Here is an 11,948-nt window from a genome sequence, read left to right as displayed (position 1 = left end):
TCGGCGTGCTCGGGCTCTCATTGGCTACGTCTGCCAGAACGCCGCGCCCCGGCGCTCCGACGTCGGCGTCCGTGCCACGTATACGGCAGCCGATTGGCCGGCTCGGGCCAACGTCACCCCCCCGCCTAGGTCCGGCCTGAGTTCCGGGCCAGCAGCTCTCCGTCTGGCGTCGCTTCTTCCTGTGTGCGGTCCCCGGTAGGCGTCAGGGCGGACTGGGCGGCCAAGGCAGAGCCAGAGTGGGTCAGTCTGGCAGGTGAAGGGCTCGGGCCGCGGCGGGAGTTCGCGGCAGGGCTCGGCCGGGCGGGCCGGGCCGCGGACGCTTCGGAGTCTGGGACTCACTCTCCGGCCGCCCGCAGGCGCGATGAAGGCACTGATCTTGGTGGGCGGCTATGGGACGCGTCTGCGGCCGCTGACGCTGAGCATCCCGAAGCCACTGGTGGATTTCTGCAATAAGCCCATCTTGCTGCACCAAGTGGAGGCGCTGGCCGCGGTAAGACCCGGGGTCGGTGTCGTGGTGGGACCTGGCAGGACAAGGGACTAGATCGTGATTGCCCGTGCCTTCTGGCTGAGACCTTCTGTCCGCCGGCGCTGTTTTGTCCAACAGGCAGGCGTAGACCACGTGATTCTGGCGGTGAGCTACATGTCTCAGGTGCTGGAGAAGGAAATGAAGGCGCAGGAGCAGAGGGTGAGGCTCGGACTCTTGACCTTTTTCTTTGCTCTCCGCGCAACCACCCATCCTGTTGGGAGGAACCTGACAGGCGGCTTATCCCTTTCAGCTGGGAATCCGAATCTCCATGTCTCACGAAGAAGAGCCTTTAGGCACAGGTCAGTAAAGACAGGAAGGTTCCTTTGGGGTTTAGGGTCTGAGAAGGGGTGAGACTCAGCGTGGATGGGGTATGCTGAGCCTGGTTCCAAAGGTTCAAACCCCTAGAAAGATGGTGACCTGCACCTCTCTCCTAGCTGGGCCCTTGGCACTGGCCCGTGACTTGCTCTCTGAGACTGCAGATCCTTTCTTCGTTCTCAACAGTGATGTGATCTGCGATTTCCCCTTCCAAGCCATGGTGCAGTTCCACCGGCACCATGGCCAGGAGGGCTCCATCCTGGTAAGGGATCAGGTCTTTCTTCTCTGACACTCCTGCCCCGATGCCCAGCCTCTTCCAGTCTGCGGCCCTTAACTATCTGCTTGTGTTGTGGGTGCAGGGCTGTGCAGTATGTGTCTTTAAGCATTTGGGGCACAGCCCTGGAGATTTAGGACAGTATGCATAGCATATCAAGGCTCAGGCACACTGGATTGGGCCTGAGGTCCCCCTCTACTCAGGTGACCAAAGTGGAGGAACCCTCTAAGTATGGTGTGGTGGTATGTGAGGCTGACACAGGCCGCATTCACCGGTTCGTGGAGAAGCCGCAGGTGTTTGTGTCCAACAAGATCAACGCAGGCATGTACGTTCTGAACCCTGCAGTGCTGCGGCGCATCCAGGTGTGTAGAAGCCAGCTGCTGGTGGGCTGGGGCAGGGCAGGCCCCTACCCCCCTGACCCTGCTCACGAGTTGCCCACTCCCACAGCTGCAACCTACATCCATTGAGAAGGAGATCTTTCCTGTCATGGCCACGGAGGGGCAGCTATATGCCATGGAGCTGCAGGGTGAGGCAGGGAGGCCACAGGCTGGGGGTGGGGTGTGGCTGGGCTGAGCCCCCTGATGCATTTCCTCCCAACAGGCTTCTGGATGGACATAGGGCAGCCCAAGGATTTTCTCACTGGCATGTGCCTCTTCCTACAGTCCCTGCGACAGAAGCAGCCTGAGCAACTGTGCTCAGGCCCTGGCATTGTGGGCAATGTGCTGGTGGTAAGGCCCCTGCCCAGCCCATCGTAAACCCACGTCCTCCCCCCCCTCCCCCCCCCCCCCCCCCCCGACTTCATCTCGGGAGACCAGTGATTCACTTGTATTTCCCTCATTGTCCTTAGGACCCAAGTGCCCGCATTGGCCAGAACTGCAGCATCGGCCCCAACGTGAGTCTGGGTCCTGGTGTGGTAGTGGAGGATGGTGTGTGCATCCGGCGATGCACAGTGCTGCGAGATGCCCACATCCGATCCCACTCCTGGCTCGAGTCCTGCATTGTGGGCTGGCGCTGCCGCGTGGGCCAGTGGGTAAGCCTGTGGGCTGGGCCAGATGGGGAGAGGGGCAGGGAATGTGCCTGCCTTGCTGACCAGGCCTGCCCCCTCCCTCGAGGTACGCATGGAGAACGTGACAGTGCTGGGTGAGGACGTCATAGTTAACGACGAGCTCTACCTCAACGGGGCCAGTGTGCTGCCCCACAAGTCTATTGGCGAGTCGGTGCCGGAACCACGCATCATCATGTGAGGGGATACCATGGGGCTGGCTGAATCTCCATTTCCCTACTGGCATGGGGAGCTCTGGCTTGACACATCAAAAGGCCCTGGACTCGCCGTTATCTCCGAGGACTAGACAAGGCCGAAGCTGTTGGACACCTGCCCTCTCTTGTGGACATAATCTGGCAGGATCCTTGCTGGGCATCCTCTACAAAGCCTACTCCCTCAAGAAGGTCCGGGCCAGGGCTGTATGGAATAATAATTTAATGTTCACTGTGGCCCTGACTGAAAGTCAAGCTCAGGCACAATTAGGACACGGCTGGGTTCCCGCCAATGAGGTTACACTCAGACAAGGAGGTTGGACATGGCGGGGATGGGGGATGGGGAATAGGGCAAGAGGAGCTCATAAATAGGGCCCAGCCTGGGTCTGAGTTCAAGGGTGGAGGCTGCTGCTGTGTGGGTTAGGCTGCCGAGGAAGTGGTACTGGTACTGGCTGCCTTCTCCCAGTCCTCTACAGACACGATGGTGGCTTTGCAGAAGAAGCAATCCTTGTTGTTCATCAGATGCTGGTTGATGCAGGCTCTACAACGGGAGGAGGAGGAGGGTCTGTGTATCCCTGCTGCTTCCCCAGCCCCCTGCACCAATGGGGCCCACTTACTTGCAGGACTTGTGGCCACAGGGCTGGAACACGGCAGAAATGGGGTGAGCATAGCAGATGGGGCAGAGATCCTCCTCGCTGGTGGGCTGCAGGGAGCAGAGTGCAGGGTGGGCTGGGGTCAGATACCCAGACAAGGACACATGCCACACGTGTGTGGTATGCACATTTGTGCTAACGTGTGTTTGGGTGGTGTGGACATGTGTGCAGTGGCTCCCACTCACCAGGGAGGCAGCTGCTGCCTGGGCCGACGCAGAAGTCAGGTGTGCCAGCATCTGTTCCACCTGGGCCAGCTCCTCAATGCTGATGTAATCTGTGTCTGGGGGTTGGTGGCAGTTGTCAGACCCAATGTGGCCCTAGAACCCAGTGCCTCTTAAATACCACAACTTGGGAATTTGCTCTTCTGGAGACTCCTCACCTAGGCCAGTCCCGGATCCCTCTTCCCTGACCCACCCCTGGCCCACTCACAGCTCTGTAGGGAGAAGCGCTTCCGGTCAGGGGCAGGCAGGACAGTGCCAGGGGCAGGAGGCTCTGGCTGCCCCAGGAGATAGCATATAGAGCGGAGCTGGAAGCAGGGATCAGCCAGGAGCACTGACGTGGCTCTTTCTGTCCTGGGTGGGAGAGGGTGCAAGGGTAGTCAGAAGGTTGGGCCTATCTGAAAACGATACCTATTGGAGGGGTGGGGGGGACAATTCAGCCCACCTGAATTGCCTCTGTCCCACCTCATCTCCCTGCTGCTCACACTGCCACACCCCCTACCCTCCCCGCCCAGTCCTGGGTCCCAGTAAGAACCATACAGCCCTTGTACCAGTTTAAATGGGTGACTAGCAGATACTGAAACCCTACCTACCCCCTAATATACACTAACTCCAAAGAAAACAAATAAATAGCACTAGCAGCTTAAAGGCGTGCCTCCCAGGTTTCCCTGCTACTATTCCCGGGAAGACAGGCACCGGGGAAAGCCATAGGCTAACAGACTGGGATATCAGAGACGGACTCGCGCCCCCTCTGGCGGCCACCCTGGGACCTAGGTCGAGGTTGGGGGGTGGGTGCCCCACCCCCTCCGGCCTGGGGCCAATGGGAGGCCGAGGCCCCGCCCTCCTCCAGGAGAGTATTTAGAAGCCGATCGGGGAAGCACCCGGAGAGCTGGGGAAGCCGGAGGAGGGAGTGCTGAGTGGAGCTCGGCCCCAAGTCCCGACCTGGACCCGGGAAGCAGGGGCGGTTGGCGTGTGGGGTGGAGCCCACATCCAGCAGAAGTGGGTGAGTCCTGGAGCCGCGCCCCACACAGAACTGCCCCATTCCACCCCCGGCAGTCACCACCATGGCCTGGCTGGTGCTGCTGGGCGCACTGCTGTGCATGCCGCGCGTCGGGGTGGGCAGTCTGGGCTCAGAGGGCTTTTTGCCCTCTGCACCCCATAACTGCCCCTACAGATGTGTGTGCGCCGCTGACCTGCTGAGCTGCGCGGGCCTGGGGTTGCAGGACGTGCCGGCTGCGTTGCCTGCCACTGCTGCGGACCTCGACCTGAGCCACAACGCGCTCCAGCGCCTCCGCCCCGGCTGGCTGGCGCCACTCTCCCGGCTGCGCGCCCTGCGCCTAGGCCACAACGAACTGGACATGCTAGGTCACGGAGTCTTCACCAACGCCAGCGGCCTGCGGCTACTCGATTTATCATCTAACGCGCTGCGGGCGCTTGGCCGCCACGACCTCGAAGGGTTGGGGGCGCTCGAGAGGCTGCTTCTGTTCAATAACCGCTTAGCGCACTTGGATGAGCACGCTTTCCATGGCCTGGGCGCACTCAGCCGCCTCTACCTGGGCTGCAACGAACTCTCCTCCTTCTCTTTTGACCACCTGCACGGTCTGGGCACGACCCACCTACGTACTCTGGATCTCTCCTCCAACCGCCTGGGACGCATCCCAGTACCTGACCTGGCTGCACTGCCAGCCTTTCTTAAGAACGGCCTTTACCTGCACAACAATCCATTACCCTGTGACTGCCGTCTCTACCACCTGCTGCAGCGCTGGCATCAGCGGGGCCTAAGCGCTGTGAGTGACTTTGCCCGAGAGTACATGTGCCTGGCCTTCAAGGTACCCACATCCCGTGTGCGCTTCTTTGAGCACAGCCGTGTCTTTGAGAATTGCTCAGCTGTCCTGGCTCAGGGCCTAGAGCAGCCCGAAGTGCAGCTGCACGTGCAGATGGGCCGGTCCCTGAGGCTGCACTGCAACACCAGTGCCGCAGCTGTGCGCATCGCCTGGGTGTCACCACAGCACGAGCTGCTGGTGGCACCAGGATCCCGAGATGGCAGCATCGCAGTGCTGGCTGATGGCAGCTTGGCCATCAGCAATGTGCAGCCGCAGCACGAGGGGGTCTTTGTGTGCCTGGCAGCCGGGCCCCGCCTGCATCACAACCAGACGCACGAGTACAACGTGAGCGTGCATTTCCCACACCCTGAGCCCGAGGCTTTCAACACAGGCTTCACCACCCTGCTGGGCTGTGCTGTGGGCCTGGTGCTCGTGCTGCTCTACCTTTTTGCGCCACCCTGCCCAGGCTGCCGCCGCTGCTACCGTCGCACCTGCCACTGCCGCCGCTGGCCCCGGGCACCCAGCCCCCTCCAGGAGCTGAGCGCACAGTCCTCAGTGCTCAGCACACCACCGGATGTGCCCAGCCGCAAGGCCAGTGTCCACAAGCATGTGGTCTTTCTGGAGCCGGGCAGGAGGGGCCTCAATGGGCGTGTGCAGCTGGCAGTAGCCGAGGACTTTGATCTCTACAATCCTGTGGGCCTGCGGCTCAAGGCTGGCTCTGAGTCTGCTAGCTCCACAGGCTCTGAGGGTCTGGTGATGACCTAGGCTGCCCTGGGCCCAGAGCCAGGCCACTTGCCACCCGCTGCTCTCCCTGCTCCCTGCTGCCGCCCTGACAACTGCCAGATGCTGGTGGGAGCGCTGGGCTTGGTCCTCCAGCCTCCTGCACGGCCTTGACCTCAACCACAGCAGCCCCACTCACTAATGGAGGGGCTGGGCTCCCCACCCTCTCTCCTGCTCTGCTCTAACACAGGGCCCAAAGGCCCTAGACCCTAGTAGGACCTACTGGTGCCCACACGTCCCACGAGGACTGGAACTGGGGCCATCTGGAAGAGCCCTTGCCTGAGAGCCCTAGGTACACCACCTCAGAGGCCGAGGCAGCTACCAAGCCGTGGTGAAGTACTGAAGCATAACCATCTTCCCCTTCCCAAGGGGACAGGAAGAGAGTGGGCCCACAGGGGAAGAGGAGAAGGGCTCCAAAGGAAGACCTAGGCCCCCACCCAGGGTGGAAGGAGGAAACATGCACCAACATCCAACCTACTTCAAGCTCCACAACTCCATGTAGTCTGCTGGGCAGGAAAGGAAGCAGGTGGGGCTCCTCAAGAGACCCCCAGGGGGCCTGGCCTGAGCATCAGCCAGAGTGGCCCTGCTCCCTCTGGTCAGGGGCAGCCACAGACCACTCTGAGAGCACAGCCTCTCCCGTGGGCTCACAAGACAGCAGTAAGGGGCAACATGGCCTGTGCCCCCAGCTTTTTAGCAGTAAAAAGCCCGAGCATAGCCAAGATGGGAGGGCCTAGCCGGAACTTGCTGTCCCTCGAGGGTAGAAGCCTCTTAAGGTCTGGCACTGATCTTGGTCTAATGGCTGAGGCAGTGCCCTGGTCTCATATGCTCTTACCACCCACCACAGGGAGGCAGGGAAGGGGGCGGGGGGCCTGGGAACCCCTCCCGCGTGGGTGCTGAGCTGGGGGCTCCTACAAGTCCTGGATCCAGTTGTTCATGGAGTTCCTTAATAAAGGTGGTACACGCTCATCACCAGAGCCTTCGTGAACACAAGTATCAGTGTGTGCGCTCAGCCCCCCTTCCCAGCAGTGCTGTGCTGGATGCTGCAGGAGAGCACCCCGCCCATGCCTGAGGTATAACCACAAGCCAGTGGCTATGCCCATGCAGCTCAGCTGTTCTGCTGGGGTCCCTGATTCTCCTACTCAGAGCTACTGCTGCTACCACCTGTTTAGGCAGTTTGTACCTCATGACCTCCCCCTGGCCTCAACGCCTGATGCTGAGGTCCCTTTTAGAGATGAAGAAACGGCGGGCGGCAGGGAGACCCTGCCTGGTGCACTCCCCATCAGCCATGCCAGCTCCCATGGGGCCCTGGTGCCTAACACTTACCCCGACGCCGGGCCATGCACCAGGAGCCGCACCAGGATGCCTGTCACAGCCACCAGAATGGGATAGTGGTCCACGCTCTCCAGGCCTGAAGGGAAAGGAGGGATCCAGGGATCCTGGAGAGGGATCCAGGCCTCCTGGCTAGTGCGAGCCCCCCTGTCCTCCCCGCAGAAGGGCGACCTAAGGCTGAGGGTACCAAGCCTGCCTGTCCCAATGCAGAATGGACAATCAGGCATCACAACTCCTAGCAGAGGAACCAAGGCTTGTGCTATGTTGGGTTCAGGGCACTGGGTCCTCACCAGGCAGCCGCAGGGTGACCACGCGGTCAAACAGGTTCCTCTCGGCCGTCACCCGGTTCAGCACCTGGTTCAGCAGCTGTGAGGGCAGGAGCCCATTGGTGGAGTGGATGGGTGGGCTCACCACCGGGGGGTCCCCAGGGGCCCCCCTCCCTGCCCAGATGGACACACCTGTGCGAGACGCCGCAGCAGCATCTCAGAGGTAGGCCGGGCCCAGTCCAGGAATATCTCAGGCACCAGCGTGATGGTCATCTCCAAGACACGCAGCAGGCTGACCGAGAGGTCAAAGCAGGTGGCACACACCTTGAGCTGCCGGCTGTCCACAAAGTTCCGCTCTAGGCGCTCGGCAGCCTGTTGGATCTGAGCCACCAGCAGGTGGGCAGTCAGTGGCCTGGACACACTGCAGTTCATGCCTGGTCCTCTGCAACACCACAGCCCACACGACCCACTGTGACCCACCTCCTGGATCATGCCGATGAACTCAGAGAAGGCCCAGTTGAGCTGGTTGAGGACGCTGTTGAGGAAGCTGGGTGCCACATCAGGACCCTCCCGCAGTAGGTCTGCCATGTGCTGCTGAAGCAGGGTGGAGGGGCAGGGCTCTGCAGGGGCATTGACACGGTGGCATCACTGGGGACTCTGGTCTGTGGTTCCTGCCTGTCTACCTCTGTCCTGACTTGTTGGGCCATTGGTGTAAGGACAAAAAGATGACTCCCTGAGGATGCTCAGGTCATGAAGGCAGGGAAGACAGGGTACAGTGCTGCCTGGGGGTTAGGGCTAAATCTGTCCCTCCTCCTGCTGGCAAGCCACAGGCTGAAGTTATTCCTGGCCCCACACCATCCCTTTGGCCTAGAGCAACCCCCCAGCCATAGCCTGCCCCCAAAGAAGTCCTCAGCTGCATGCCCCTCAGAGAGGGCTAGACCCAGACAGGGCGACCTAGGCCTCTCCTCATTCATTTCAAGACCAGAATCCCCGAGACCTACTGTGTCAGAGCCCTGCCGTCCTCTACTCTCCTCTGCTGCCCTTGGCCTGGCCTTGGCATATGGCCGAGGTGGTGGGTGCCAAGTCTGGGCTGACGGGGAGCGGTAACCAGAGCCCTTAAGCCACAGCCGGGCTGGACACCACCCCCCACCCTGTGCAAATCAATAGTTCCTACAGCCAGCAGGATGAGTATATAGTCCCACTGCCACTCTAACTGCAGCTCAGTTCCACCCGCTGGTGCATCCAAGAAAACCGGCAAGGGCTTGATGAGTGACTTCACACAAGGCACTCAGTCTCTGGGGACCTTTTGTGCAAAAACCCTGCCCATGAAGGCAGAAAGACATCACGTAGGCCTAGGAAAACCACCAAGTGGGGTGAGTGCAGAGTATGGCAGGCAGACTGCAAGGCAGAAAACCCAGGACCCAGGAGGAGCCTAGGTAAAGGTCCTCAGGCTCACAGGGCTTTGCTGGGCTGTCCATGGCCCCTGGAGAGACAGTACAACCTCTGCCCCCAACCAAATTCCCCTTCCTCTTGGGAACGCCATGGGCACCCTCTGGGGCCCTGATCAAGCCCCAGTCTGTGCCCCTGCCTTGACTCAAGTACACTGAAGTGGGAGGTGGACATGGTGCCAGGACGAGGCTGGAGGTCAGGGAGCTGGTTCGGAGTCCTCACTCTGAGTAAGCTGCCAGCACCCTGAGAAGATGCTGCCCCTTTTCACCATGACCCATGCACAGCATTCAGGCCCAAAGGACACACATGGGACAGGGGAGCAAGGGGGAGGTGTCCCAGAGTGTCCTTGGACTGGGAGGAAGCAGGGAAATGGAAATGCCGGGGGGCAGAGCTGGGGCCCAACAGGAGTCCGGGAGACAGGCCAGGAGAAGCGAGAAGAGTCCAAGAAGACCAACAGCAGTGGGCCAGAGCCATTGGGTCACCCAACCTGGACACTCACTCTGGAGGCTAGGCAAGTTGGCGTCCTCTGGCTTGGTTTTCAGCAGGTGCGGCAGCCGTGTATAGCGGTACCCAAAGCCACAGCCCTGTGGGTAGGGTCAGTGGGGGTCAGGGAGGCAGGGAAACCCTCCCCTTCAGCCAGCCATAGCCACTTCCCATCCAACCACACTTACCCTCCAGAGTCGCACCAGGATCCAGTTGGTCTGGGCCCAGGGCCTCTGCTCATAGGGAGCCAGGAGGCTCCTTACCATGGCAATACGCCTGCAAGGGCAAGGGGTGGTGGGCACAGGGTGAGGCCAGACATGGTGCTGTGCAGGTCAGAGTGCCCGCCTCCCTGCTCCGACCCCCACTCACTGCTCCTCAGGGATCCGCTCCACAGCCCGCAGGGAGTGTGGGTAGCACACGTAGCTAGCCAGGGCCTGCATCAGCGAGTCACGGATGTCTGTTGGGACAGGCTGTGCTTCAGCAGGTAGCTGGCATGAGCCCCGGCCCCCATGCCTCAAGCCCACCTGGCCGGCATTCTGCAAAAAACGGCCAGCCAGAAGTGCCATCCCATCCCCATATCCCCAAGCCCTTTGTAGGGCACCTCACCAGTGCCCACGATGCGTGTATCGGCAAAGTGTTTGGCAAGGATGGCAGCCAGGCGTGTCAGAGTCTCTTCATAGCCTGCAGGATGGGGCAGTAGGAGTGCTTGGCCGGGAGCGGGGGTTCCAGAGGCAGGCACGTCCCTTGGCAGGGTGAGTGGGCTTGGGCAGCGGGCTCCAGAGCTGACTTCAAGGGCCAGTCTGGGCCCAAGCTGTCATCTAGGGACTTTGGGCATGGCATTCACTGACTGTGAGAGGCCATTGCACAGACTCACTGTGGGGGAGGACGGGTCCTGCAAGAGTCCTGACTGGGCTCAAACCCATCTCTACACACACCCTGGGGCGGGGCAGGGGACAGGCCAGGGGCCTGACAGCCCACAGCCTGATCCAGACATAAACCACCAAACCCAGCCTGAAATCAGTGGTCTGCAAGAAGCCCAAGCTCCTACGTATGGCCTCCAGCAGGGTACCACCACCCCTTACTGCGATCTGCAAACACAAGCCGCTCTGCCTTTGCATGGGCTGCCACATCCCACGTGCAGTGCCAGGGTGTCTGTGTGAGGCCAACCGGCTCCCTTACCACAGCAAGAAGGAAGTGAAAGCGGAGGGGCCCCCACTCCGGCACTCCATCCTGTCTCTTTCCTTCCTAGCATCCGGGAGAAGCTGTTGGCTCTGTGGCCGCTAATACCAGGGCAGGGATCTCCACCATGTGGGGCTTTTGCAGATGCTTGTCTAACACAGGACCAAAGAGAACAGGGGCTACCTCCCCTCTTTCCTACACGGATGTGTGCTGCTGGGCCATGAGGGTGCAGAACAGGGTTGCTAAGGGTTTACAATAAAGGCCCTTTTCCTGCCCCCTCCCGGCCTGAATGGCTTTGTCACCTGGGAGCTCCTCCATGCTGTGCACGGGGCCAAAATAATTCTTGAGAGCACTGTAGCTGTTGATGGCCACGCTCAAGTAGAACTCAGGCATGAAGGCAAAGAGAGAACCTGTGCGGTCGCCATGCTCAACGGTCCGCAGGCAGACGCGTAGTAGCCAGTAGATATCTAGCATCTTCTCCTATAGGAGGCACAAGGGGTGCTGCTAGGCTATTCGTAGAAAGGGTTGCAAGGGGCAGGGCACGGTCTGGGGCTCGGGAAAGGCCTCCTCGTTAGTGGCTCAGGCAGGGCAGTCACATGCTTGATAGGCAAGAGGGTGCACCCTGTGCCTGGAGAGGCAACACCCCAGCCTAGATCAGAATTCTGGCTTGCATTAGTAAAGGTACACAAGGTTTTAAGTGAGAAGGTGTCATGTGACCATAAGTCTGAGTTGGAGCACTGCCCAGTGCAAAAGGAGCTGCAGGGACGAGTGGGGGCAGGACAGTAAAGAAGCTACATGGCCTCATCTAGGCCCAAGACAGCAGACAAGGGACTGGAAGGCCAGGAATGGTGAAGCACCGATGGGCTGTGGGGGCAAGGGACCGGCTGCACCAAACAGGGCCCACATTTCTGGGGGTGATGGAACCTCCGTGGAGGTCAGAAGTACCGGAAGAGAAGCAGGCCTGGTCCAGGGCAGAGGGGATGTGGCTTAGGATATGTGCAGCATATGGTGCCTAAAAATGTCCCCAAAGAGGTGGTGTTGAAGAGCATGATTACATGCAACAGAGGCCATAGAAAGCAAACCTGCCAAGGGCCTTGTTCCACATGGTCTGTGCCCAGGAGGGGTCACCGAGCAGAGCAGAGCAAAGTCCCAGGCCCCAGCCCAGACCACCCAAATCTCTCAGAGTCGGAGCATCTGGACTTGACACCAGCTCTGATGTGCCCTCAAACTTGAAAACCCGAGAAGACACAAGCAGGGGTCAGAGGGTGGGCCTGAGCCAGAAGGCCTGCTGGGAGCATACTGCCACAGAAGGCCAGAGAAGACCAAGTCTAAAGAGGGGATGGAACCTATGCACCCAGGGAGCCACTGCATTGCGGGGGGGGGGGGGGGGGGGGGGGGG

General features: G+C 60.5%; 3 protein-coding genes across 9 annotated transcripts in view; 2 read left to right on the top strand and 1 right to left on the bottom strand.

Moving 5' to 3' along the window:
• The first annotated feature begins 122 nt into the window (after positions 1 to 122).
• On the top strand, positions 123 to 2,606 carry GMPPB (GDP-mannose pyrophosphorylase B). The gene is made up of 9 exons (XM_040445386.1): positions 123 to 490; positions 605 to 685; positions 777 to 825; positions 961 to 1,103; positions 1,319 to 1,477; positions 1,563 to 1,641; positions 1,716 to 1,843; positions 1,963 to 2,145; positions 2,228 to 2,606. Exons 1-9 carry the CDS (start codon positions 362 to 364, stop codon positions 2,357 to 2,359), a joined length of 1,083 nt encoding a protein of 360 aa, XP_040301320.1. The 5' UTR covers positions 123 to 361; the 3' UTR covers positions 2,360 to 2,606.
• The window catches only part of RNF123 (ring finger protein 123), a 36,883-nt gene continuing 27,510 nt past the window's right edge, over positions 2,576 to 11,948 (bottom strand). For 4 of the 7 annotated variants that reach the window (XM_040445370.1, XM_040445373.1, XM_040445371.1 and 1 more), the window contains exons 27-39: positions 10,852 to 11,029; positions 9,977 to 10,051; positions 9,740 to 9,827; positions 9,559 to 9,646; positions 9,387 to 9,471; positions 7,919 to 8,058; positions 7,631 to 7,819; positions 7,463 to 7,538; positions 7,167 to 7,251; positions 3,452 to 3,594; positions 3,208 to 3,302; positions 2,987 to 3,072; positions 2,790 to 2,910 (exon numbers count right to left, since the gene is read on the bottom strand). In XM_040445370.1, coding sequence (XP_040301304.1) covers positions 2,790 to 2,910; positions 2,987 to 3,072; positions 3,208 to 3,302; positions 3,452 to 3,594; positions 7,167 to 7,251; positions 7,463 to 7,538; positions 7,631 to 7,819; positions 7,919 to 8,058; positions 9,387 to 9,471; positions 9,559 to 9,646; positions 9,740 to 9,827; positions 9,977 to 10,051; positions 10,852 to 11,029 — 1,449 coding nt within the window. Of the gene's footprint in view, positions 2,911 to 2,986; positions 3,073 to 3,207; positions 3,340 to 3,451; positions 3,595 to 7,166; positions 7,252 to 7,462; positions 7,539 to 7,630; positions 7,820 to 7,918; positions 8,059 to 9,386; positions 9,472 to 9,558; positions 9,647 to 9,739; positions 9,828 to 9,976; positions 10,052 to 10,851; positions 11,030 to 11,948 lie in introns of those variants that run through there. The other 3 variants (XM_040445375.1, XM_040445374.1, XM_040445376.1) reach the window with 2 other exon arrangements.
• On the top strand, positions 3,999 to 6,702 carry AMIGO3 (adhesion molecule with Ig like domain 3). The gene has a single exon (XM_040445384.1). The coding sequence runs from the start codon at positions 4,305 to 4,307 to the stop codon at positions 5,826 to 5,828; it is 1,524 nt and encodes a 507-aa protein (XP_040301318.1). The 5' UTR covers positions 3,999 to 4,304; the 3' UTR covers positions 5,829 to 6,702.

The sequence above is a fragment of the Herpailurus yagouaroundi genome, unplaced genomic scaffold (assembly GCF_014898765.1).
Source record: "Herpailurus yagouaroundi ecotype Mexico unplaced genomic scaffold, PumYag 193, whole genome shotgun sequence".
Lineage (NCBI taxonomy): Eukaryota > Metazoa > Chordata > Mammalia > Carnivora > Felidae > Herpailurus > Herpailurus yagouaroundi.
The sequence above is the reverse complement of the archived record's forward strand: the minus strand, read 5'-3'. Positions and strand labels throughout refer to the sequence as shown.

Coding starts and splice junctions, on each gene's coding strand:
- GMPPB (XM_040445386.1), top strand. CDS start 362: ATGAAGGCACTGATCTTGGTGGGCGGCTATGGGACGCGTCTGCGGCCG. Junction 491..604: donor AAGTGGAGGCGCTGGCCGCG/GTAAGACCCGGG, acceptor TTTGTCCAACAG/GCAGGCGTAGACCACGTGAT. Junction 686..776: donor TGAAGGCGCAGGAGCAGAGG/GTGAGGCTCGGA, acceptor TATCCCTTTCAG/CTGGGAATCCGAATCTCCAT.
- AMIGO3 (XM_040445384.1), top strand. CDS start 4,305: ATGGCCTGGCTGGTGCTGCTGGGCGCACTGCTGTGCATGCCGCGCGTC.